This window comes from Copadichromis virginalis, linkage group LG6 (genome assembly GCF_057382275.1).
Source record: "Copadichromis virginalis isolate Kocher_CV1m ecotype Utaka linkage group LG6, C_Virginalis_male_GT1.1, whole genome shotgun sequence".
NCBI classification, from domain to species: Eukaryota; Metazoa; Chordata; class Actinopteri; order Cichliformes; family Cichlidae; genus Copadichromis; species Copadichromis virginalis.
The window spans coordinates 31,774,136-31,801,964 of NC_140623.1; the positions used below are offsets into that span (position 1 = coordinate 31,774,136).

The 27,829-nt window shown below is 39.9% G+C and overlaps 2 protein-coding genes across 7 annotated transcripts in view; one reads left to right on the forward strand and one right to left on the reverse strand.

Annotated features, from left to right (window-relative positions):
* Positions 1-6,205: 6,205 nt before the first annotated feature.
* Positions 6,206-9,248, reverse strand: fgf20a (fibroblast growth factor 20a). The gene is made up of 3 exons (XM_085460922.1): positions 8,485-9,248; positions 7,559-7,662; positions 6,206-7,426 (listed from the first exon to the last, which is right to left on the reverse strand). Exons 1-3 carry the CDS (start codon positions 8,807-8,809, stop codon positions 7,181-7,183), a joined length of 675 nt encoding a protein of 224 aa, XP_085317048.1. The 5' UTR covers positions 8,810-9,248; the 3' UTR covers positions 6,206-7,180.
* Positions 9,249-12,751: 3,503 nt separating this feature from the next.
* The window catches only part of micu3a (mitochondrial calcium uptake 3a), a 41,833-nt gene continuing 26,755 nt past the window's right edge, over positions 12,752-27,829 (forward strand). For 3 of the 6 annotated variants that reach the window (XM_085459878.1, XM_085459873.1, XM_085459875.1), the window contains exons 1-4: positions 12,752-13,092; positions 22,845-22,992; positions 25,384-25,415; positions 27,487-27,565. In XM_085459878.1, the coding sequence (XP_085316004.1) occupies positions 12,832-13,092; positions 22,845-22,992; positions 25,384-25,415; positions 27,487-27,565 (520 nt within the window). In that variant the 5' untranslated portion in view covers positions 12,752-12,831. The remainder of the gene's footprint in view (positions 13,093-22,844; positions 22,993-25,383; positions 25,416-27,486; positions 27,566-27,829) is intronic. The other 3 variants (XM_085459874.1, XM_085459876.1, XM_085459877.1) reach the window with 2 other exon arrangements.

Below are 27,829 nucleotides of genomic sequence, written 5' to 3' on the forward strand. Positions count from 1 at the left end.
TTCATCTGCAATATGTCAGGTAACACTCTTTCATTGAAACAGACCCAGCAAAAACAGCAGGAGGGTGTGGAGTTGCATTTCAAGTACACTTGGTTTACTTTTTCCTGTGATGTGGTTTACCTCAGTATTGTTGTGTCTTCTGAGATAATTTATCGCTTATTTTTTTCTAGTTTTTTCATGTCCTTTACGCTTTAGTTTCTGTTATTGTCAATGCTTTTGCTTGTAAATTTGTGAGTAGTTTTAATGCATTAAGTAATCTATATAATATGTATTAGATTAACATCTATTGACCAAAAAAAGCCATTTGAACTTGTCCTTGGTGGAAAAAATATTAAAAGAATTAAAGGAAAATTTAGAAATTATTTTTTAAAGCTTTATTTTTTGGAAAGACAGAATAGAAAGATTTTGTTAAAAACAACATGGCCAATGGCAGAGACATACGCAAACGGCTTTAAAGCTGTGTGGCTACCCCCTGGTTTTAGTTCTCTTTATCTGGGACTTCCATTTGGTGCACAGTAAGGCCTCAGTCACACAGAATACCACTAGATCCTCCAGTTGCAAGTCAAAAATCAGTATTTCCCAACCAGTTGGCTGTTGGTTCCTGAAGGTTGCCAGCTGATGCTGGGTGAAGAGGAGACTGCACTAAGATCTCCTTGTCATTGCTTTGGTTGCAAGCAGCCTGTAGTTTGCATGAAAAACATCAGCTGGTCTACAAACACTCTCTGAGATGTAGAGAAGTTGGAATAAAAGTGACAAACAATGGCAATTGTGAACATTCCCCTTCAAAGTAAAGGTGGTGCCTTGCCACTGCAATCAGCATATTTCAAAGGGTAAAACATTTATTTTGAAGGTGAATGCAAATCAGAACATTTCAGGTTTGCGTCACACTTTTGACAGTTTGACTACCACTCGGCAATTAGTCTATAAACAAGTCAAACTACAGGATTACTTTGGCAACCAAAGTAATCACAAGGAGGTTTTTGGTCCAGCAACATATACCTCTTTGAGACCAATGCTAGCGGCTGCTGGTAAACTCTACAAACAACTTCCCAATTGAACACGGCACACACACTTCTCCTTAGGTTGTGCCAAAGGCTCACTGACCAGTCTATGCCTGTTTGACTGGGGGCTTTAGCAATCGATTTCACAACGACTGCCAGCAACCTTCACTCGTAACAGATTGCTGAGTATTCATTTTCTCTTCATTACCAGTGGTTGCAAAATGACTCTGCCGAATGAGTGTCTAGGTCTGTCTGACTGAGGCTTAAAGCTAGATAAACATCTACACCTACGAGATACCACCAACAACCTTACAACAACATATAACACACATCACAACTGGCAACAGCCACAACATTTTTATTTATTTTGAGTTGCGTTGCTGACCATCCAAAGAACACCATTCCAGGATTCACTCTCCCTTTTCTGCAGTTTTACTTTCCACTGATATTTATTTAGCTGCCAAATGTTCCATCATGATATCCAACCATTCGATCTATTGGTACTCATCAATGCATCTTTAATCAAACTATATATATTTTTTCAAACTTAGTACCTTGAGATCATTAAAATGAGAGAAACTGAAAATGTTCTCATTAAGCTAAAAAAAGATCCCCAAAAGGTCCATCATTAAGGCAGGCTAAAGCTCAACTACTCAGTTGTTTCTTTCTAGTTTGAACAGCACTTAATTAAGTTTATTAAGACGTATCTATCAAAAGCTGGATGAGTTCATAGCTGTCTAATATGTCTAAGAATTTGGGATGAACACTTTTTCTTCTGTGAATTCATCGCAGCTGAGTCACCCCCACAGAACCATTAATCTCACACACAGAGACCTGATGAAAGCTTGAGTACGCACACCTTAGGAGTGTGTGTGTGTTGACGTCTGCAGGAAGAACACCTGTGTGGATTCTGCTTGTTGCACATACGTACCAGCACACACACTTTATTTTTAAGGGAATACGTTATCACTGTTACGCTTAGAGCTTATAGTTTGTCAGAACAGTACATTTAGAGGCACATTGGCTTAAAAGTACTTTGCTAAAGAAGCAGCGTTTGAAGAAGGTTAAATTTAATTTACTTTCAGCGTTCTGCCCACAAGTTCAAAATTTTGTGTCAAAATAAGGTACTATACTCCTGAAGCAGATAATATTGAATTTTCTTGTTATTTTAGTGGAGATATAAAACGTTTAGCCTTCCAGGAGAAACAACAGTATGTGTAACAGAGTAAGACAAATGCCTCAGAGGAGCTTTTTTCCCACTACTTGGAAGAGAAAGGCGAGAAACATTAGTGGGAGGTTTGACGAGATTTAAAGAATTTTTACCACATTTTTTCCCCTTGTTTTCTATGATGATTCCTGCATGGATCCAGCAGTGGAGATCTAACCAGTCAGTGGAAAACCCCACAGAGGATAGACGGAGAAAGAAGAAACAGGATTGAGGCATGGCAATGCACACACACACACACACACACACACACACACACACACACACACACACACACACACACACACACACACACACACACACAGGCCTTCACACATCAGTCAGACAGCCCTCTAGTCAGGAGAACCCCTGGCTCACCTTCACACAGATTCACAGATCACACGCACACACACGCACACACACAGAAGTTGTGCTGACATGAATCTGTGCAGTCACTTTGAGTCACATAAACATGCCTCTCCCTCCCTGCAAACACACACACACACTTCAAAGGAAGATTGTAACCCGACAGACCAGCAAAGCACTAAGAACCCATATAGTTTTTTTCCTCTCTATTTTATCTTCTCCGAAACCCACCTGTTTCTTGAAAACTTTTAAGTCATACATGCCTCTCTCTTTTTCCTAGTTTTTAAGATGTTTCTCTCTTGCTGTGTCTGACATGAAGTTTCAGTCAGTATCCATATGCTGGTACTCAGGTACCGTTTGTGTGATGTTCTTTTCCTCTTAGCCTACACTGTACACCCCTATCAGAGGATTATACACACACTGAACCGTGTCCTAACTAGACACAATGTAACCGTGCTCCAGCCTGTACAACTGGGCAGATATGAACGAAAGCACTATGTAATCTTATCTGAAACATGTTGCCAAGCTGATGAGCCAGTATGCTGGCACCATCCTATGCATGACAGTATCTCCTTGATGTGAAATGCAGCTGGACACATAAAAGAATATCAGGCAAATAAGAAGGAGCTGCTCTCTTCCCAGTTTCACACCAGCCAGATGTTTCAGGGTACAGGTAGTCTTCCATCAGTACTGTACAGAGTTAGGCTTTGTTAGGCCATTTTAGCCTTGACCCCAGTACACAGGGGTCCTGTGGATGTCACAACAGGGGGTTATTCAGGACTCCGATAACTATAGAGCCTGTTCAAGCACTTAGCCTGCACAAAGTAGATTAAAGGTTACCAAACATTACGTGGGGGGCAAATCCCTTAATCACACGTGGGCCTCAGGTAATTCTAGTCCCGTGTGAAGAGTACTTAAGGTGTGCTAAAGTAATTCTAAAGATTGACATGTTTCTTGGTTATGCTAACTAGCCTACTCCAGTTTCACTCTCCTTTAAGAGCCTTAATTAAATTTTGTTTGAATTATTAAACTTTAACAAACAGATGCACAGAGTAATAAAACATGCTTACCTCAAGGGCCATTTACAAGCTTTTGATCTTCATGCACAGCTTTTATCCAAAGATAGATTTGGATTATTTTGTGGACTATCCTAAGCACCTTTGCCTTTAATTCATTTTGCTATACCCACAAAAGCTTGCAGTGCACTTTAAGTAGCATATCTGTAAAATGTTATTATAGCTAGTTAAGTTGCTAATTATTGGTAGCTCCATGAGATGTTTGAAGAAGGAGCGAAGTTAAGTTGTTCTCACTGGGAACTTTGTTTTTGCCTCCACAGAGGTTTAAGCCTTTACATAATGTTTATATAACCACACAATAATATATAGAATCTGTACAAAAGGAGCCAGATTTTGGTAATACAAGCTTCAGTAGAGGAGGCTTTGGGAAAAAACAGTAAATGAAGAACACGTTCACTGACATGCAATCTCAAAAGCACTCACTGTCATCTTATAGTAAACAAGGAACGGGAAGTCTTGCCCCAGACTTCTAGTTATCTGTTATTTGCATATCTGCTGCAAAGTTTTGCAGTTGTAGAAACATTTCATCACTCATCCAAGTGACTTCTTCACTCTCAGCCAACTGCAGGTTTCCCCAACCTTATAAACACTGCAGTTGCACAATGACTGAAACTAGCACCAAGTTGCAAGCTCAGTTTCATGATCGTTAATATGCAAATTATCATGACCACTGATCAGTGACTATGAGTACTATTCACAAAGTTGGGATGGTGATGATGAAAGAGTTCAGCAATGGTCATTCCCTTTTCACATATAAAGCCTCCCTGAGTTGTCAAAGGAGCTTGCAAAGAAAAGCGTCTGGACTTCTTTAAGTTGCTTGAAGACGTTTCACCTCTCATCCGAGAAGCTTCTTCAGTTCTAAGGTCAAATGGTGGAGAGTCCCAGATATAAATATATATATTTATATCTGGGATATATATCCAGATATAAATATATATATTTATATCTAGATATATATCCCTGAGTTCCATCAAGTCAAATGCAATCAACTTTCTGTGATTAAGAACTGATGATTTCATAAGACTGGGCCTTTTATAGTAAAAAAGGGGAACTTTAAGATCATAATTTTTGAACAGCTGCTAACTGGACTTTGAAGTGAGCAGCTAGTAAATAATCCTTTGAATTATAGTGTTTGGTCAATATCGATACTGAACTCAACACACCGTGTTGAATGAAACCTGGGAAATATTCTGTGCAAAATGCTTTAAACACTACTAAACAAACATCATGCTTTCTCGTCTTGATGCATTCTCAATCATCCAGGAAAGTAAATCTCCAAAAGTTGATTCTGTTCATCTGGACGTAGCGTTTTGTGGGAGAAACGTTTCGTCACTCATCCAAATGACTTCTTCAGTCTCAGCTGACTGCAGGTTTGGGAGGTCCCCAGCCCATTGTTCCTTCAGTGGGCTGGTTTCAGTCATTATGCAAATGTAAATGAAATTTGACCAAATCAGTTTCAGGTGTGTTAAGAATGAGGGATGACTCACACAGGATATGTGAATGAAAGAGCCATAGCATTAGCCCTGTCAATCACGTGTCTAGTTGGAGATCACAGTAACTCATTGCCCCATCTCGCTGTCTTCCGTACTTCAAATTGTGATCCATTTAACTACAAAAAAGATGCTAAATATTTTTTTCCAATTCAGGCTTTTTTTTTTTTAAAACAAATTTTGTGGACGTTGTTAACTAAGAGAGGGCTGATAATCCAGCTATCAGGTTATCTGTGCCATGTAACATGTATAGCATGATGTATAGTATATTGAAGGGGAAATCTAGCAATATTACTTGTCAAAAACAATGTACCAGTTTTTTAAATGACTATTTTAACTGTATAAATAACTTAAATTAATATCAGTGTATAAATCAGTACTATGTGCAGCTCTTGATGTGATTATTAAGAATGGAAAAATGCCCAAATGATGTCATTTCAGTTGTCTTGCTTTTTTTTGGAGAGTAACAAATATTAAAGTTGAAATATGGGAATTTTTCTGTGTGTGTGATTGAATCACAGAATAGGGTAGCTTTCAACTTTTACTTCCTCGTATCTTCTTTCTTCCTGTTTTCTGGATATTGCCCCTGCCTCCCAGTAGACAGGGACTGACAAAAAAGGAGGCTTCTAGAAGAGCTGAGAGGGAGGAATCACACACGTGTGCTATGCAGAAGTCTTATATAAACTTTTTTCACACAAAAATGCTACACCACCACAGTTTAACATTGCAAAAGACTTAAAGTGCATCTATTTCTTATGGATGTCTATTTTTAAGGTTAGTGATTGGTTGTTCCAGACAAGTTCTCCAGATAAATGTTGTACTAGTCATAAAGAAGTCAACGTTTTTAATATCATTGCCAACATGCAGATTAAGTTAACCACATTGGCTCAAACAGACAAAGCACTGGAAAGATTGGAAAGACTGATATGATCGATATTGCAGTTTAAGAAGTCATAGCGTCAATATGCAGAACACAAAGTCTCAAAAACTATGAAAAGACCTCCTTCAATGACCACAAAACAACAGTTTATACTATGATGATAAAATAAATAAGAAAAATCTCGTGCATATTCTGGATGTTTTTATTTTATTTTATCTCATAGCTGTAAAAATATAGTCTCAAAATAAATAAATATATGAAATAAATATACTGTATGTCCTTGGAAAGGAAAACTCATAAATAAGAATAAAGATTTCAAAATGTCTGTAAAGGTGTCTTTGTCAGTCCCATCCATTGTTTGACAGCAGTCGGAATTCCTTCACTGGCTTCCATAAGAGCTCCATTACAAAACACACCATCCCACACACAGGACACTGTTATTCTTCTCTTCCTCCTCATGCATTTTGCAGAAAAATCATAGTCTGGATTGATTTCAAAGGGTACTTCACCCATGCCATCACAACAGTCATTTCAGTACATGTGATTATCCCAGCTCTAAGACCCGTTTTACAGAACAAATGTGGCTGCCTTCCAGTGCATGAACTTTTTTTAATGTAAACCAGCCACACTTTATAGTGGATTTTGCATGTAAATTATTTGTTTACTTAGCAGCCACAGTAATGTTGGAATAAAAGGTCGACTCAAAACATCAAAATTGACAAGACACAGCAGTAAAAGGTTACTAGCAGCCAGTGGTTAATCTCAGCTATCAAGTTCACAGCTTTGTCCTTTTGAACATGCAGTCTGGGCAAGCAGATAGTTGGATTTCATTAGTGAAACTTAATAAAAATTTAAAGATCATCCGTTTGGCCACCAGGGCTTTTGCATAGGCTGATAAGGTGAAAATATGTGGAGCCCCAGTAGTCTCTGTCATGGGGCTCTTCACAGGTTCCACAGAAGATCCCTGATGCTGTTCAGTCACATTCCCCAGCCAGTCGGGTTTTCTTTCCTTCCTCCATGCCAGCAGTGGGGAGTGTTGATTTGGTGCACTTTTACGATCCTATTTTTTCCACATAAACAAGATCATCCATCTCCCTTAAGGGGATGACCTCGGGTGCACTTCTGCTTTTAACCTTGCTTTTCACCAGCTAATTCATTCTGCCTCAGCTCTGACCCAGTATGTCTCTGTACAGCTCTGGAACTCTTTCTGGATCTACAGGTCTTGGTAGGAAGTGAGTGAACCTCTGATGCCTCCTTGATCTTGTTCCATCACGGGACGTCCCATCTTTGTTCAAAGCAACAAAATAAAATGAACCTTTCTCTCCATGCCGATAGATGTTAGAGGAGTAGGTGTTGTACCAGTTTTCTTCAAATTGCTCTCTGAAAACACATTCTGCTGACAGCTTCTCCTGCAGAAAGAGAGGACAACAACGGATGAGTTTTAGGGTGCAAAATGTGCCACCTACTGGCTGTGGACATCATTCTTGAAAAACAGAAATATGTGTGTGCCAATATGTATCTGTTCAAAGGTGTATACTTACAGAGCCGTACAATTCTCCCTTGCTGTTCATGGCAAGGTAAAGGCCACTGTCCACCCCTTTGATGCTGACGAGTCCCACAGCTAAACTGATGAATTCCAGTATACCTGCAAACACACATTACATTACATTAATTAAACAATCATTAATCAATTAAGCAATCATTAGCATATCTGGCAACATGGAAATATTAAATAGCAATTCATATTTGGTATAATAGAGCACTAGTCTTGCTGACAACGTTTCAGTTTACTAAATTGTGTCTGTTCTCCATACAAATTCGTAGAGTATGTCCATCAAATGCCTCTGACAAGTTAGGTTAGAGTGGTTTCTGGTATGAGGTTACAACCAAATCTCAAATGAAATGAATCAAGTACCAGAGGCGCTACAACCTTGCAGCGATAAATAATCTACTTTTGATGTGCCGCAACCTGCAGCTTTTTATCTTGATAGCTGGAGATAAGTTTGTAAAAGCGTCCAATCTAATCTGAAAGAGGAAACGTGGTAAAAAAAAAAAAAAAAAAGTGCAAATATATAATATCTCAAATATTGTTCCACCTGGAAATAGCGGCTGCATTCATGATTAGCGTTTGATTAAAGCAGCCTGTATTGGCATGGGTATTTCAAGTCACGACGGCTGTGACTGTAGGAGTGATGCAGCTATTTCCCCGTATGAGTTATAAGTCCTCTGTTATAACTCATGGCCACCTCTATTTTATATATTATTTGGTATACAATCCAGTAAGCTTTTCGCTGCTGTATGCTGATTATCACTATTTCCTCCCCTGTTTAGATTCTGTTTGTATGTGAGTCTGTCAGCGTCTCCACCACAATGATACCTGACAGTGTGTCAATCAGTCTGAAAATTCAAAATAGCTTTTCTATGCTCTTACTACTACTTGTGCTGCCAGAATTCACAGGCTCTGTACCGAATCTGCTGTGGTCTTTCCTGGTGCCCTGCACGGTGCCGTCAGGATGAATCTCCAGGTGGAACCCGGTCCTGCAGTACAGCTGCCTCCGCCTCAGAATCCCCTTCAGATGGCTGAGGTCCGCCAGGCTCCGGGACAGCCTCTCCGCAGACATTAGGTGCTCTTGCTGTTGTCCATGTCCCCCCATTATCAATCCGGTCGCCGAATTGTAGTCCACCGCCCCGGCAGGGGTGAGAATAAACTGAGAGCCAACGGGAGCCGGAACGGCACCAAAGCTGTCCAAAAATCCGTTGGCGAAGCTCCCAACCTCGGCCGCTGCCCCCATCACAGATGACACACCAGATCCTGTTTGCAGCGTAGGAGCTCCAAGTCGAGTTCCAAGTGATGAGTAGAGAGCCTCTATATGAGCAAGTGAGCGAAGGTCAAGCCGAAAGGCGAAGAAAGGGAAAAAGTTGACCGTGCGTGCAGAGAAAATCCCTGTGATCAGACTGGCATCTAATTGAGATTAAACTCCTGCGTTATCTTGATGTTGGATGAGTACGCATCCCCGCTTGCTGCAGCGTGTGTCCCCCGTCTCCTCTCTTCTGCTATTTATCCTTCTTTCCTCTCTTCTATTCTCTCCTCTTCAACTCGGGATACTCCCCCTTTGCTCCTGTGCGCACCAGGGTTTTCCTCTCTCTCTCCCTCTCTTTCTCACCCCCCTCTCTTGCTCTCTTGCTCTCTCTCGCTAAATTCACTTCAGCCTTTTATTTCTTCTCTCAAGTGATACCTCCCCCAGCAGCAGTGTGTAGCGCAGTGAAACCAGTGAAAACCACTCCACATTTATAGCGCACTGCCTCCTATTAACCCCAGGTTGCCTTTTATGCAAATATGGCCCGATCCCCTCTCTTTATGGCTAATTTTTGTTCTCGCTATTCTCCCGTCTCACCTTTGATGTTCAGTCTTAGCGCAGGGGCACGTGAGAGGAAAATTAATAACCACTAATAAAAATTAGCATGACAGGCGTATTTTCCCTTACTTCCCCTCAAGCCACATGAATGTTTCCCTAACTCACAAACGGACAAAATGTCATTTTGCTCGTGGACACTTTAGCAGCAGATTAAACAGATTAAACTGTACAGGTGTTTATAAGAGTTGCTGCGGAGCGCGCGTCTCTGCAACTTGGGTGTGAAATAGTTGTGGAGAGAAAGAAACAGCGTGTGCATGTCAAATAGGCATGAAAGTGATGTTGCCATTATCTTAAATGCTTTACATCTCAGTGCCCCCATTTCGAAATGGCTCAGGTGCAGAGAGAAAGAGGGGCGAGGAAAGCCCCCATTTGCGTAATTTTCGCACTCGAATGTTGATTTATTGCTCCTGTTTTATGTAACCCAGCCGCACATTTACAGCACCCGCACACACAGACACACACAGCCGTACACATGCACCCACACACACCTGTGCAAACGACATCACTTGACTGTCAATCCTTTCATTGATCTTTCCACGATGCTTTGAACAACACTGGAGCTCATATATACCCTTAATTGTGGTCTTACGAGACGAATCAAAGAAACAGAGGCTTCAAAGCGCAGGGATCTTGTAAGGGGATCAGGCAATAACAACCAGAAGACGGGAACGGGAATATACCTGTTTGAACCACACGCTTAGAAAATACCCCGACACTTGACACTGAAGGGCTTGGGGGGGGGGGGGGGGGTGTAAAATAAGTGCTATTTTGAGAGACAAAAACGGAGTTTGTTGTGGAAACAAATATTTTAGTGATCATAACAATGAACACGCTCCAGTGGGAAACGTTATACTGAGTATATCAGATTAATGTAAAATATCAGTCTACTATACTGAAGTTGACCGTGATCATGGCGGTTTGGTAATAAAAGCCTGTGGATTCCAAAAAGACGCTTTTTCGAAACACCGGCGAAACAGTCCTTTCTTAATTTTTATGGTGCGGCGTCATTTATTTAGCTCTGAATTGCTCAACACTATTTATCCTCTAATACAGACTGTGATTTTATTTAAACCAAGGGCACGAAGCATGGTCTTGTGTTCCAGATCATGGCATTGATTGGGGCAGCAATACAGACACATGGTCGTGCACGCAAACGCACGCGCTCACACTGCCTCCCCTTCCCCTGGGAGTCCCGTTGATAAATGAGTTGAAGGTCCAGAGGTGTTGCTGTGCCATACTCGGGTCATTTTGTACTCATGTCAGGTCTTGCAGCATGACAAAAAGTCATATACCCACACCAATAACACGGGTCTACTTGTCACGCTGCAGGACCTGACATACTTATTAAGTACAAAATGTTTCTTATGACGCCAGTTTTCTGCACTGCCTTTGCACACGTGTGTGTGACAGACAAGTTAGAGGGCATCTATGTGTGTGGCGCGTGTCCTTCTCCCTCTTTCCCTCGGTTCATTAGTATTTATGACCAGCACAAAAAGAACTTTTTTTTTAAAGGGCGACAGGATCAATCGTAATCGCCTCAGGCCGATCTGGTCTAGTATTGGATATCGATTTGGCCTCAGTGAAGACGTCAACTACTACGCCACATCGTCCTGGGAACTGTTCACACAAGGCGCAAGTGATCAGTTCCCAGGACCACATGATTCGCTCCAGTGTAGGTTTTCTTTTACAACGCTGCAAGTGGGACATGGAGGGAAGCCAAGCATATAGGAACATAGCTGTCATGGAGGAGGAGGGTGACGATGATGATGAGGAGGTCCCTAGGGTTATACCCCCACCTCTAACCCCTCACCCACACACACACACACAATACACACACAAAGAAATCACAACCTAATCGAATGCCTGGATAATGGAATAACTGAATAAGTAGCCTAGAGGTTATTAATGCAAGTGGTCTCCAAACTAGGGTCTAGCGAACCCAGGACACGATTCAGAGGGCCCCATGAAAGTGCAGACTTTAATTTCATCATATTTTAATCTTCATAGGTCAGTCAGAAAATGCAGGAGAAAAAAAAAGAAAATCATATTTCTGCAATCTTTCGTGTATAGATAGATTAAAAATAAGTGACCTGCATGCAGATATGGTACTTTGTATCTACCTGAACCCCTATGAATACCTCTATTGTTGTGATCCAGAAAAATATTGAATTTTTTGTGTCAAAGTAAAGATTTGGAGACATTTTACAGCTTTTCAAATTGCAGTTTCATAAAAAAAATGTAACCAGTAAACCAGGAAACTTAATTAGGATTAGTCACCATGCTACATTAATGATGTTTGGGTTGTGAAGAAAATAGAAATCAAAGCAATAATTGAAGCGTTTAATATCAATACTCAGTCTTTTAAATGGTTGATTTCTATCAAGAGGTTTTAGACATTGTTTGATCTGTTTTCAGCTTATGGGCCAAGTGATCCACTGAGCTTCATGTGTGAACAGGTGACAGGCCATCTATTAGACTTCTTCCCTTTATTGTTTTAGCATCAAAGTCATCAGAAAAGCCCCATCAGGTTAACATTAGCCCTACATGTGAGGACTTAAATGAAGAGTTCATCTTTGATATTTGTTTGATATCTGCTCTTTTGGCTCCTTTGATCCATCACTTACAACTGGAAATTCGACACTACATTGACCCTTCGTGAATGACAAAGGCAAAGTGACAAATATCGATATCAATAATATCATTACTCATTTAGAGACACCCCCCCCCCCCCAAAAAAAAAAAAAAAATACAATCTCTTTAATTTATTTCAAGATGTGCCCATGCTCACCTGACAAGATACTTAAGATGATACCGTGGAATATGTTTTACTGAGTCGTTTTCTTATTCTTTCCATGTGTGTCACAGTTAGTCTGCCAGCTGCCAGTACCTTATGAAGTAGTACAACTGTCTTTGCACATTTTTAAAATACTTCAGAGTAGTCGTTATATACTTCTATTAGGTTATTGCAGGCCTAACTTCTAAATGAGAAAACGCATATATGTTCTACTTTATTCAATGCCACTTTTCAGACGCACTAATCCGTTTAGAAAATAGAGCTGTCTATATATATTTCACTATATTTCACATGCATTTTAATTTAATATTCAGTATTTTTGATTTTGGTGTAGGCTGTTAATATGGCCTCTTTTATGCGAACTGGATAAGCTTGAGTTTAGCTTCATAATAGTTTATCTCTCTGTGTTTATAATTGACCTTGGTTAAAATTAATCACTCAGCGAAGCATCAAATCCTCCGCGCTGTGCGGGACTTTGTTCTCTGTCATGCCAAGAACAGAAAGGCCGTAAATCTCGCGATGAAATCAGGGAAACGCGATACTTTTGAGCTGCCCTCAAAGTTACAATCACAGCAGCCAAGCAGAAGCTAATACCACGGCAGCAATGGCTGCTTTCCGCAGAGTGGCAGCACTGGCCGGCAAGCTCAACCTCTGGTCGGCGACAAGAAACGAGCTGGTCGGTGGGCAGACGGCCAATGGAAGAAGGACCTGGAGGTGTCTGGCAGCCGGGGTTTGCGTTGCAACGGGTGGCGCCGTACTTTACTTCTACAACGGTTTAATAAGCGGCGGAGGCAGGAAGAGGATAAGGAGGCACAGCATCAACGGTTTGCTCCCGTCCATCCCGACTGTTGAAGCCAAAGAGAAGGTAGGTGGCACAAACTGAGCTGCTGCAGATAACGACAAAACCGAAGCTGCCGCGACACACAACGAGGTGGTTGATTGTTGGTCGAAAATGTGTAACTGCTGACACACGGGGCTCAGTGCTCAAGACTGTGGAAGGACATAGTCGAGAGAAGAGGGAGAGAAGGCAAAGAGCGCTGGGTATTTCCTCGTTTCCTTCCGCTAAGATTAGACACACAGGCCCAGTCAGACAGGCCCACTTCTCTTTCTGTAGCCATGGTGAGCTTGTTTTTTATAGAATTTTTTTTCTGGGGTGGATAAAGTGTGTCACTCATTCCTAGGACGCTCAGTGGAAACAGTTTGCTCACTGCTTGGCTGTTGGGCGATGTGAAGGGCGCAAGAAGGGCGCTCTCCGCTCGAGCTGGTGCTGAAATGACAGCAGGCTCGAGATGTCAATCAGACAGCTTTGTGCAGGTCAGGCAGACAGAAGTTCTCAGAGATTTCCATGAAAATAATAAAGTCATACATTAAAGGTTTGATACAATAAAACAATTTTAAAAACCCAACCATACTATAATTCAAAGTTCTAAAAGTTAAAGTTATCTCTGTAAATCATAGCACATTACAAAAAATATATATATTATAGTATTGAGTATAATTGTTGATTCACTCAAATGTAAAGCACTATAATAACTCATTTGTGATATTAGTATTAATAACTATGAGCCATATGATATCAGTAATTTCTATCTGAAACAAAGGTGTAGGAAGTACAACTTGAAGTGACTCATGTATACTTAAAGCATCAGTTATGCTAGGATGACCCACAATATAGATAAGGCAATATACAATTTGTTGTATATAAGCTGGCCAAGATATCAACACATTATTAAAACATGTAGTTGTTTTAAATGGATTCCCTTGCCATGCTTAATTACAGTCCTTCCATCCACTCATTTATCCATTTTCTTTTGATTGACCAGTTCAGGTACGTGGGGGGGCTGGAGCATATCCCAGTTGTCATATATTGAGAGGTGGGGTACACCTTGGATAGGCTGTTTTTGCAGGGCGAACACAGACAGCCAGACAGCCGCATTCAGGTGGTCAGTTTAGAATAACCAGTTCATCCTAAGCATGACTTTAGACTTGCAAACTCCACACAGAAAGGCCCATAGGCTGGGTTTGAACCTAGGATTTTCTTGCTAGTGAGACAATGTTAACAAACCTCTGCCTCCTTCATTACAGTACTACATTAAATCTAATCTAAATCTATAAACCATAATGTATATGCACCTTCCCAGAAATGTAACTACACATTGCAGAAATGCAAACTTCAGCAAATGTGATAGTGTGTCTATGTGTCTATTTGGAAACAATATCCAGCATATCCACAGTATAATGAAAGAAATATGTTGTGTTGTATTTTTCATTAGCTTTTTCATTATGCTAATAAATGGTAAAATGGCCTGCATTTGTATAGCGCTTTTCTAGTCCCTAAGGACCCCAAAGCGCTACATTCAGTCATCCACCCATTCACACACACATTCACACACTGGCGATGGCAAGCTACATTGTAGCCACAGCTGCCCTGGGGTGCACTGACAGAGGCGAGGCTGCCGGACACTGGCTCCACCGGGCCCTCTGACCACCACCAGTAGGCAAACATGGGGTTAGTACTATACTAATATATTTGGCATGCAGCCAGGAGGCAGCCGGGGATCAAACCACCGACCTTCTGATTAATGGCTGCTCTGCCACCTGAGCTACAGCCACCCCATAAAATAGCTAATATTCTGCTAGTGTTTCAACTAAAGGCGTTTGTTTCTCCTTTTTCTCAAATTTTATAATGTGAGGGTAGAACAGCACAGATACACCATTACACAGCCATACATGCACACTACAGTGTGGATTGAATGCAATGCTTCAAATGACACTTTGTGGTGGTGATTTTAATAAGAGTAATGTTTTGAGAATTTTTTCTAATCAGGATTTCGTTTATCTGAACATAAAAATTTTTTTTTCCAAATGGGCTGAAATGATATCCTTGGATGTCTGTTAAGTAAGATAACAGAGACTCCCTGCCTTAAGATTTGTTGAACAGTTTTGTTTAAAGTCCATATTATTTTAGTAATATGTATGCATTAAGTCCATAGTAATTACATTAATTTAAAAAAAGTGCAATAAACAACAAAAAAATTGAAAATCGTTTTTGTTTTTTTTTTTACATATATTTCTACTTGGGGAAATTTAAGAGGCTTATCCCTCAAAACTTTAAATACAAAAAAGTTGCAAAAAATAGTTTCCCACCACAGGAAATTTATTTTGAGTGTCTTCATAGTTTTATTTTGGAGATACAGCAATTTTTATATACTGCAGGAAAAACAAAAAACAATCCTATGATGCAAATTTGCAAAGAAAACAGCATGTGCATCAAAACAAACTATTTCCAGCAGTGCAATTCGAGTTCTAAGCATCCCAGCAACTATTCAGAAAAGTATAGAGTCAAACATGACTTATAAAAACACCAGTATAGGCTTTTAAGGCCTACAAGTAAAAAACTACATTTTCCGCCAAAATGACGTCACTTCTGGTTTCGGACAGGAAATGGCGGACATGCGATAGTTTGCGTTGACATCTTTTTCATTGTGGGAAGTGTTACGAACAGCTGATCGGATCGGCAAAGCGTGTTTCTGGAATATTATGTTTTTGTTCCTGCAAGCGCTTTTTATGCAATTTTTGCAAAGCTTTATGTGGAAGGAAACCGTGACCGAGGACAAGCTGATGGCATAAGATGTAAGTACAACTCCTCCGGTTTCATATGCAAAACAAATTATTGCGCTAGCTTACGCGGTTCCGGTTCTACGGGGATTTAAAGGGTTAACAATAACAATGTATTGAATAATGACTTTAAAAAATAATGTAAAATAGTGTGCAAATACTGATAACAGTGCAAATGTTTGCAATATAAAAAATAAATGAAAAATGTAAACATCTATGCTTAGTGAACTTTGCAGTGTTGCTCTGTGGTGCAGCTATGACACCGTAGCAAAGTTTACACACTATGTCTACTTGATCCACGTCTGACTCCGCGAACCCATAATGTTTCCACACCACTGAAGTTCTTTTTTTTTACCTCTCTTTTCAACCAACGGCAGTCACTCTCCTCTCCAAATAACTTCTGCTTAGCTTTCCGAGCTTCCCTCGGGTCCTCTTAATTGTTGTGATGCGTGTTCAAAATGCAGAGAGGTGCGCTCGATTTGCCACACGGAGCAGCGCGAGAGTAAAGCACGAGGGAGGGGCTAATAATCGGCTCAGTCATTTTTAATGATCGTTGAAAGCCCAGATCGTAATTGTGATTAAAATTCGATTAATTGAGCAGCCCTAGTCAAAAAGCAATACTGAGCATGAAAAAATACTTTCTAAGGCTTTCTGAAGGTCTTTCAAAGTTTTTCTTTGGACATTGGCTACTTTTTCACTCATTTTCAGTCCAGGCCTTCTACTTGATCATTTTCAGAATTAGGATATAATTATTTCAAGCATAAAAAGAGGACCTAAATCAAGGGGTGTACTAGTGTTGTGTCCACACATAACAGGCAAATTAGCATAGACCTATTTTAAATTGTATTTTTAGTCTTATTGTCACTAGGAACCTGCCGTAAAAACACATAGCTTGTTGCAATTCCTTTAATTGAAAATATTAAAAAGCACCAACGATAACAAAGTATAACAGGCATAAAATTATACTTTTACACCAAAAGGTGATTCTCAAAGACCTGTTAGCAGAAAACTAAGCATATCTCACTATTTATGCAGTGCATCCTTAGCAGGCCTAAAATGGCAGGCCTAAAAAAACTATCAACAAAAGTTGAACAATATCTGATATTTATTAAAAAATCATACATTAAAACATTTCCAAAGACCCGACGCAAGACCTGAGAGATGCATCTAGTATCTCGATAATCTGTCTACTGCTTGCCAAAGCCCCATTAGAAAAGGTCTTAATGGAAGGGTGGCTGTCAAGAAGCCATTCTTAAGGAAGAGAAACAAGGAGAAAAGGGTGAGGTATTAAAATCATCTGGAAAGCATTTGAATGGCAATGGCTTCATTTATTCATCATGACAATGATCACAAATGCACTGTGAATCCAGTGAAGCATACCTTGATAGAAAAACACACAGTAAAACACTATCAGTCATGGATTGGCCTCCCCAGAGTCCAGACCTGAATATTATTAATGTAGTGGAGCCACCAATATCCAAAAAAGCTTTCAAATGTCCCTCAGAAAGCTTGCCTAAGATAGTATTGCCTTTCCAGCTTATGAGAATGTACAAACTCTGTTTTTGCCTTATATCCCACGCTTCCATGTTAGCATGTTTCAATGAATCATTGCAACTATTTAATTTTCCTACAAATTGGTTCTTTGCTAAGTTGTCTGTTGTGTGCAAACACGATACTGGTTCATCCCTTAAGTTAGGTGCTCTTCTAATGCAACAAAAAAAAAATTGAAAATGGTCAGGTAGAAGGCCTGGACTGAAAATTAATTTAAAAGCAGAGTGAAAAAGCAAAGAAAGGCATTGAAAGACCGTCAGAAAATCTGGAGAAGAACTGCTCACAACTTTTGAAAAAGATAAAGGAAAGCCTGGCTCCTTGGAAGCAAAATATAAAGAAATGGAGGGTGGCTTAAGACTTTTGCACATAATTGGCTATAGATACAAACTGCATTTAGTAGCTCATTGAAGTGGACAGTAGCTCAGTGGCACCATTTGCATATCTATCCAGATTGCAAATGTAAAATTATGTCTTCTCAGCCAGCAATGTTGCTTCTTTAGGCTACGTCCACACCAATGCGTTTTCAAACGCATCATTTTCTCTCCGTTTTGACACTGAGGCTACGTCCACACGTACACGGGTATTTTTGAAAACGGAGATTTTCCGTTAAAAAATAATCCCGTCCACACATAAACGCAGAAATGAAGGAAAACGCTGCTAGGAACATGCCAAAGCAACAGGTGGCGATATATTCCTAACCGTGTAGAAATGTTGGCCAATCAGAAGTCTAGAAGCCTCGGTAGGAAATAGTAAACAAAGCTGGGGCGTAGAAGCAGAACCAAGTCGTATGTGTGGAAGAACAGTAACTGTGTGTGTATGTGTAAGAATTTAAACACTGCAGACAGTACAATTAACAATAACAGTATTGTAGAAATTCATTGCACCAAAACAATAACGTGGCGCACAGTGTGACATCAAAAAGGCGCACACCTTTGACGCTGCGTTTTCTCAGTTTTTCTCGTCCACAGTAAATGCAAAAACTGAGTTTTCGAAAATATCCACCCTGGCAGGCATTTTTAGAAATCTTCGTTTTCAGTGACCGAAAACGCAGTTTACGTGTGGACGAAAGGTGCAAACGCATAGAAAAATCTGCGTGTTCAAAAATACCCGGGTACGTGTGGACGTAGCCTGAGATGGCGTTTTCCCCAAGGAAAAACGCAGCAATTTGAAAACGCTCTCGAAAACGAATACATTTGAAGACGATGCGTTTGCGTCGCAGTGTGGACAGGGAAAACGGAGACTTTCTAGAAGGGTGACACATTTTAGTCATGTGATGCATCATGTGACCAATTAAACAATGATAGCGGAGGGCATTATACAGCAGTTGTTTTGTTTGCTCTCAATTTTGACAGCCCTATTAAAGATTAATATCAGTTTGTACATGCTCCAGATAGCTTTTCTTCAAATTATTTAATTCTTACTCGCTTTTGCAACTTTGCACTTTTGTGTTACTCGCAGCAACAACGTCACCTCATTGTGAGTCCATTTAAAAAACTCGTTGCTTTTCCTCAACCTTTTGCCGCCACGTTTCAACGATTCAAAGTAAATAAACGGCTGACAGAAATGAGGCAGGCCGAATCTTCTTGCGCTTCACACACGCTCAGTACTGGAACGTAAGTGTTTTCGGCCGTTTCAATGTGGACGCACAACTCTGTGAAAACAGCTGAAAACGCTAGTGTGGATGTGGAGCGTTTTCAGATGAAAACGCAGTTTTTTTTAGTGTTTTGAGAGTTGGGGGTGTGGGTGTGGGGTGGGGAAGGGGGGCATTTTAGAAGATGCAGACATAAATTTTACTTTACTGGGGAAGGAAATGGAATCTGAATAATTTGCCTCAAAAAGTTGGATGACTCATCTGTAGTGACTGAACCTCACTGCAGCTATTCTGGTAAAAGAAAGCCACAGAGGCAGAGAAAAATATGGGGCAGTTGAGACTTGTGCTGAATGGGTATGGGATATATGTTCACACGATCATTTGGCTCTTAAAGGGTTCAGAAGTGTAAGGGTGAGTTCACTGGTGGCACAGAGGGTTTATCAAAGAATGTTTGAGATAGTATTTTTTAACATATGAAGAAGTATACCTGCAGACAAAGTTAATACGTGTAAAACTGGTGGATTACCCCTTTACAAAACCAATGTCTATTTAAAATAACCAATTAATATAAAAAATGACTTCTAGCAAAAGTTTAAATGCTAAGCCTGAGTTTTCTAGGTCATAAGAAAGAAATTAAAACCGTCCTATCAAAAATATAAACTAGAAAAGGAAGCTGCACACCTATTACATTGTATCTGACAAAAGAAGCTCCTACCAGTGTAATGTGTTACACTGTTTCCTGCCTGGCTGTAAGTGCCTTGAAGGTGTCTCAGATGGAGAAAAACAAACAAATATAGACCCCAAAATTACAAGCAAGTACATAACCATTAGAGCTGGGCGATAGAACGATAACGATATGTATCGCGATATAACTTTTACTCGATAGAGAAATTAAGCTATCGCGATAGACCTCGCCGCTCTTGTCCTCTTAAAATAAAAATAAAAAAATAAAAATAAAAAAAAAAAGGTCAGCCAATCCAAACTAAGTAGCGCAGAGCCGAACCAATCACAGCCGCAGCGTCACGTCGCGTGACTTGTTACGTACAGCACAAGTGCCAAGCCGCACGTGTGTTTGTTTGGGAAGCAGCCAGCGGGTAATGGAGCCAGCGCGTAATGGAGGAAATGAGTGTGCCGACTAGAAAAATCAACCGAGCGTGACCGAAGAGAAAACAGTTGACGGTTCCAATGCCGGAGAGATTGTCGAACGGAAGAGCCATAGAAGTTCCGTAGGGTGAAGGTATTTCGGCTATTTCAAGTCTGACAAAAAACAGAGTAGCATGCACTGTAAATTGTGCCGAAAGCAAGTCTGGAAATACAATAAACTGGTGCATGCGTCACACTGCGCGCCACGTTATTGTTTCGGTGAAATGAATTTCTACAATACTGTTACTGTTAATTCTACTCTCTGCAGTGTTTAAATGCTTACATATACACAGTTACTGTCCGTCCACACACACGACTCTGTTCTGCTTCTATGCCCCAGCTTTGTTTACTTTTTCCCACCGAGGCTTCTAGACTTCTGATTGGCCAACATTTCTGCACGGTTAGGAATCTAGCTCCACCTGCTGCTTTGGCATGTTCCTAGCAGCGTTTTTCTTCATTTCTGCCTTTATGTGTGGACGGGATTATTTTTTTAAAACGAAAACGGAAAATCTCCGTTTTCAAAAATACCCGTGTACGTGTGGACGTAGCCTCAGTCTCTGACTGGAAGCGCTAATTCGTCATTCGGCTTTTGTCAGACTAAAGTAACTGTTAAAACTGTTTGAAAAGCTCAGCTATACAACAAGGAGAGATTGAGAATTTCCTTTTAGTTCTCAGTTTATTTGATATTGACAAAGGTTAGTCAGTTTTGTCTGTTCTTCTGTAAAACAAACTAAGATTTATTTTTAGAATTAATATTTTGTTTCTAAGTGGAATTGACAATTTAGTAGTCTGTTTCGTTTGTTCTATTTTGAAACTTAAACGCTTTAGCGGCTGCCTTTTGTGTAGTTTGCAATATTTGCCTTTATTTATCTGAAAAAGTCTCATGTTCCTTAAGTACATCTACCCTGTTGAACTTATTATGGGAAATAAATATTTAAATAAAAACAAGCTGCTGATTATTTCACATTTTACTTGTGAGCAACGGCACATTTAAATCTTACAAATATAGTTATTTGGCTTATATCGTGATAGATATCGTTATCGCCTGAAATGAAAAAAACATATCGTGATATGAAAAAATCTCATATCGCCCAGCTCTAATAACCATCCAAGGGTACACAAAGCCTGTTGAGATACAGTCTATCTTTTACAAAGGTAAAAGACAAGAAGTAACCTGAAATTTAAGAACAAACCAGAAAGAGGCACAGGTCAGGCTGCTCACTTGAAATCACAGCTGCTACAAATTACAAGCTTTGACTTGTGAAACAGTTGCCATAATCAGCCGTGTTGTGGTTGTAGCTGGAGACTGGGATGGACCAATCACAGATGGCAATTGGACGACAAAGAACAGGTTCAGGCACCAAAGCAGAGCAGCACACACTAATAGTTAACCACACATGGGAGGGAGCCCAGCAACCTGGAGTGGTAATACACCTTATATATAAAAGGGTTTATGTACCCTAAATGGTACTGTAAATGACAGAATGGTGCAGAATAGTGACATTAAAATAATAATGGTAGTGGTGCTTTTCCACATGTGCAAACAGTCCTATGCTTTCATTTGTATTGTTGCTTCACTGTGTTTAGACTCAGAGAGAACAAAATAGTTGTTGACCTGCAAAAGCCACTTTTTTCGTTCAAAAAAATGTTTATGGATCAATAAGTCAACTGATGAAGAATCACACCTATAAGCAGAATTGATACTGGGATTTTTGGATAAAATACAGTGACAGTTTTAAGCGTGAAACTGAGCAGAAGGGTTACAGAGCTGCAGCTGCGAAGGGAACACACAACGTTGCCCGAGGGGAAAACACCTGGAGCATCTGCTGAGCAGTTGTGAAAAGACAACAGAAAGTTTTAGTTGTAGTCAAGACACAAAGCAGCGAGCCACACTGAATCTACTTTCTAATCTCTGCAATTTAATTGGTTTTTCTTACATTTCTTTTTCATGTTGTGCAGCATGGCATGTGAACTTAGCTGCCTTTGCAAAACTTTCTAAACTTCATTCATTAGTGAGAGTTAAAGCCATGGGTGCCTATGCTCTTACTTTTGAGTGGGGTGCATTCCCATGAAGCCAAGCACTGATCTCCAATTCACGCTTTCAAAAGCCCCCCTTGGTGCAGGCATCATCAAAGCTTTATGAATGAATCTGTATGCTCATTAGCATGTTAGCTGAGCGGAACAGAAACCACTGTGTGCTGGGGCCTGCAGCTAAACAGGTTTAAATATGGAAGCCTCTCTGTTAATTATACAGTTTCACGCAGTATAGTCGGTTGGTGTAGAAGCTCTCCTACTCTGCAGCTAATCAAGTTGAAGCACTGGCTGCTTGCAGAGAGCGAGAGAGAGAGTGAGAGACAGATGCTAATCAAGTAGAAAGTAGTGACAAAGTATTTTTGTGCATGTGTGCCCATTTTCCCATTACTGCACTGTGCCAGCGGCGCTCGCTCTATTTATAACCACAGGGAGCTAAATGGAGAGAGTTGATGTCAAGAATAGATGAGTTTCCTCATTATAGAAATTGCTTTGTGTGCACAGAAATCTGTCACAGGTCGCATTCACATTATGTCCACTGTGACACAAGTGGAACATTAATTGCTTATCCCTGATTTTAATCACTTAATATGAGAATTAGGATAGTTATTTAACAGTATAAGTGGAATGCATATACTTTGTTTTGTTGTTTTTCTTTTCTTTATTATGGGTTTTCTCTGCAGGCACGTCCATTTGACTTTGAGGATGGAGATGTGTACATGTCTTCCCATGAACATCGTTTCCGCTTGTTCAGCTCAGTGGAGTATGAAGGACAGCTGTACATGACCCCACAAAACTTCATCGAGTCGGTTACCATGAGTGAACCGAGAAGTACGTATGAAAAAATAGCTTGTTTTCTGTTGTTCTCAAAATTGTGTCTCCTTAAGACAAAAATATTTGGGGCTTATTTTATCTGCTTAATCTGCATATATGACATGTACCCAGAGTACTTGACTGCTTCATTTAAATCAATCATTTAACACAAATTTATATTCTGCTTTTGATGGGACGTGTATATATCTCAGCACTGCAAAGGATTGCTTTCACAGGGGAACTACCAGAAAATGCAGTTTGTAAATTTCTCCCCTCCTCAACCAAGATCCAAGGAGGAGGGAAGTTTATTTAACCAAGAACTGAATGTCTTGAGAATATCTTTTACAGGGGTGTTAAGCATGAACCTAAATTGTCCTGAGGCAGCAGTGGTCACCACTAAACCATCGTGCTGCTGGCTATTTCTATGAAACACATAACCAAACAATATCATCAGCTGTATCTTCACAGTCTCTCCTATATCCTATTATTGAATATTATTAACTCCATGGTCTTGGACTGTAGCTGGTAGACCTAGTTCTGCTCTGCAGTCTCAGTGAACTCTGCATAGTGGCACATGAACCATTTGTCCACCTGGTTCAGGTTAGGGTGGCTTCCAGATCTCTGGTGCAAAACAAGGTCTACTCATGCAGTCCAAAATGGTGGAGTTGGAATCTGTCCAACCACGGCCGAGACTGAGCAAACAAGCTGGCCAGTGAGTCTTCCCGTAGGGAAAACACAGGAAGGGGGCAGGGCTAGCTGGTTGTCCACAAATAAATTAGTTCTGTCAGAGTGCTAAAAATAAAGATGGAAAATGTGCAGAAAAAATGCTAAAATCAGTCACCACTGTAAACTTCTATGCTTCTTTTGCCATTAAAAACTTTTATTTATATAAATACAACTCGAAGTGCTTTGCAATTCAGCTGCAAGGATAATTAAATGTTTTAAAGAAAATCTATAACAGACAGACTTAAAGACTTGTCAGTTAAAGGTTAGATTGAACAGCTGAGTTTGAATGTTCACAGAAAGTTATCCACCAATCAGTAGGTCTGCTATTTAAAAGCAGCGTTCCACCTTTTTGTAATAGCTAACACTGACATCTAAAGAGGCTTTCTGTCATATTTTGAAACATTTTAATTTAGTTATGCACATGATTAATTGACTTAAATGTTGCTGCTCTTGCTAATCGGTGCTAGAAGTACAAGTCGATTAAATGAATCATTCATTTTTAATGAATGAACATGCCAGCTGGGTCTAAAGTCTTATGCAGCTACTCTACACAAGCCTAGATGGCAGCGCCTCTCTCTTTTCAATGAGAAATTGTAAATATGAAAAGTAAGACAAATGACTGCCTTACAAATCGTTTCTTCAAATGGCTCTTAAGTACACATAGTGTTTGATAAGGTAAAATAGCAACCTCAGAGGTTCCTGGGATTCATGGAGAAACATAAAATGATAGGAAGTCTATAGTGTAGGACGGGGAAAAGCTAATTTATACTTCAAGAATTTAAGATATAAATTACATTTAAATTTAAGCAAGATTTGATTGGATACTTGAACCCTTTGTTTTTATAATTTAATTGACAGTGAATACCTCATGTTTACTGATCCCTGTTTGGTGGTTGATTTTAAATATTACATATGTATTTCAGTGCCAGGTATACAATTTTTTGCCATCTCTTAAAAAACTTTAAAAATATGGTTTTAAAACACATCTTTGTAATTTCTGTTGGCCCACTGTCATTTGTAACAGATTAGCCCTGGCTGGCTTCTTCAAAGCAGGTGGCTTTAAAGCTATTGTTTAGTCTGTGGTTAATGTTAGTCAGACACACACATTCCATTTGCTCTCATGTACCCTTTCTCTTACCCTGCAAATATCTAATCTGGAGAATCATCTTAAAATTTTCCTGTGCGACCACTGCTTTAAGTATCTCTTCACATGTGGAAGTTATCACAAACAAAAAGCTGCTATTTATTTATTTAATGGATATATAATTGCGTTGCGTGCAAACTGTGCACCTGTATGTGTGTGTTTACATCTAGCCTTGGCTCGCTGACATACGATACAGCCGCACATGCCCTCTCGGCAGCTGACATCCTCGAATGGCCCCTTTGAAGTTGAATTAGATGAACTTTGTTGTATAAAACAGAACAAAAGTAGTATGTGCTTTTACAGGGACATTCCACATACTACAAAGACAAGCACAGGGCACTTGAGATGGTACAAATGGGCCTGTGATGATGACAGTGTATATAAAATGAGTGTGCCTGTGTGTGTGTGTGTTGTGACTGTACCTGGCACATTAAGACCCATTTCTAGATCACACAGATGCTATCTGACTGAGCCCACCCAAACTCTCTTCTCCTCTTTCCCTTCTTCTTCTCTTCTCTTTTGTCTCGTTTCCCTGGCAGGCAAGAGGCCCTGGAGGTCCCTGACAAAACAGGTGGGAAACACACTCTAACTGTTTTTCGTGCTCCTCTATATTGCAGACAGACATCTGTTGCATGTTACATCTAAATCAGTATACACTGCAAAGTTTAAAACCTATTTTCCTAGTATTTGTCATGAGTTTCTGCATACAAATGTCATGATTCCTCATACGTATGTATTGCAGATTATCTCTAAGTTCAGCAATAATCAGGTTTACTAATTTAAAATCCAAATGTAAAAATGTAAGTGCATTAAAGAAATACTGTATGCAAAATACTGAGGCTCTGAAAATTTCATACAGCACAAACAGGATCTTTAGCTTTATTTAAACTGTAGATCATACCATTGAATGTGAAAATACAGGATATCGCCACATCAGTACTCACCTGGTTATAATCTCAGTACCCTGTGCAGTTTTCATGTTGCACACCCTCCCACACTCATGAAAGCTATGGCTTGCTGTTTGGCTGGCACTGGACAATGGTCACTTAATGCAGGTCTCCTGTGTCTTGCGGGCTATAAAAGCCGGCCCAGGTGAACCACTCAGTCTCTCTCTTCCACTCCACCTGACATCAACTTATTAGCAATCTTTGTGTCTCGGTTAGGTTATGTATAATAAATTATTTTATATCTACGTGAGCTTCTTGTGTGAAATCCCTTTTTCTCACCTTCTTTGAGCCAGTTTGTGACACAGTTTACATTAAGTTTTATTCATATAAACTGTATATAAAATCAGCCACTTTTTAAAAGTCTTGTGTTGAAGGGTTGCATTATTGTGATCCTAATTTTTTAAATTTGATAACATCCATCAAATCTGAAAGGGAACCTGAGGATGCTACACATGCCCGTAATACAGTATCTTATTAATAACAAGATGGCTACATTCTGAAGCATAACTTGTTTAATCTTTTGTTTAACGTAAAATCAGACCATAAAATAGATTTTGAAAAGGATTTGAACATTTAAACAGTGATTTTAGACACAAGTAATTTTTACATTCTTTAGATGAATGCTCAATCATCCAGGTAAGTAAATCTCCAAAAGTTGATTGTGTTTTTTTTTCTTCTAAACACTGTGTTTCTGTGACTTTTGAACCCCAAAACACACTGCGCCAAAAATTGGTCCACCCCAAGGATCGGGTGCCCCGACACAAACACAGTAACATAGTGTACGCTGTTAAGTGCCAGGACGATTGCCAGGATTTATACATCGGGGAAACCAAACAACTTCTGGCAAAGCGGATGGCACAACACAGAAGAGCTACCTCGTCAGGCCAGGACTCTGCAGTCTATTCACACCTACAGGCCAGTGGACACTCTTTCAATGGAGGGGGGCCTAAGGGTACATCTTTCACCATCTTACAATGCTGTGATTGCAGCCATTCCCCAACTCTCTGTGAATGGTACTGGTGGCCATTGATCAGTGGGCTTCGATCAGTGGTTGTTGATCAATGGTCATGAGAATTTGCATAATTAAGATGAAGGAACTGACCTCCCATTTTCCCTTCAGTGGGCTGGTTTTGGTCATTATGCAAATGAACTGGGGATTGGGGAAACCTGCAGTCAGCTGAGACTGAAGAACTTGGATGAGTGACGAAACGTTTCTCCCACTGAAAACACTACGTCCAGATAAACAGAATCAACTTTTGGAGGTTTTTACATTTTTGTTAAGTGTTGTAACTTCTTTTTAAGAATCCATAAGGAAATTCTTGTGCTGCTGGAGTGTGAAATCTAAGAAAAATGCAGACTCCACTCAAATCCTAATTCACAGCACCACAAATGGTCAAAGCCTCCACAGGCTACTTTTGGTACTTTATTTTTTCTTTCTTCAAAGCAGTCTTTGTGTCAATTAAAAAAAATATATATACATACATTCCTTTCTATACAAGTCATATAAAATACCACATTAATAACAATACTAAAATAGTTGGCCTGCCAAGCTTTTTTTTTCCTTCTTTCCACGGCATGCTAACCTTTCCTGTTTGCGCTGGATCGGTGTGTGTAAAAGTTGAAGTTTGAAGTTAGAGGTCTGTGTTTTTAGAGTTTATCTTACCTTTTTATTGTGTGTTTGTATGTGTCTGTAAGGAGCTGGAGAAGATCCTATCAGACACTCCTCCCGTGTGGAGAGGATCCTCCAAACTATTTCGCAACCTGAGAGAACGAGGTCAGAGAGCGTACACACACACACACACACACACACACACGCACATACACACAAAACAGGAGCAAAATACCTTTTCACTAAATAAAAAAAGGAACACACATGCACTGTACACAAAACCCATTGACACTGTTTTCTCTTTTAATTGTTATCAGAGCACATAAGTAGGAGTGTAAGAGTCAGATAATAACAAGGTCAGTGAATGTCAGTCAAATAGGACTCGGTTTATATGATGAGTAAACATGGTAAAGTATTTAAGTTTCTTCA

Bases quoted from the DNA above. Each gene is read 5' to 3' on its own strand.
- fgf20a (XM_085460922.1), bottom strand. From the start codon at position 8,809: ATGGGGGCAGCGGCCGAGGTTGGGAGCTTCGCCAACGGATTTTTGGAC. The intron at 7,663-8,484 runs GTACAGAGCCTG...GTGTGTTTGCAG, and splicing joins GAAAGACCACAGCAGATTCG to GTATACTGGAATTCATCAGT. The intron at 7,427-7,558 runs GTAAGTATACAC...CTCTTTCTGCAG, and splicing joins AGGGAGAATTGTACGGCTCT to GAGAAGCTGTCAGCAGAATG.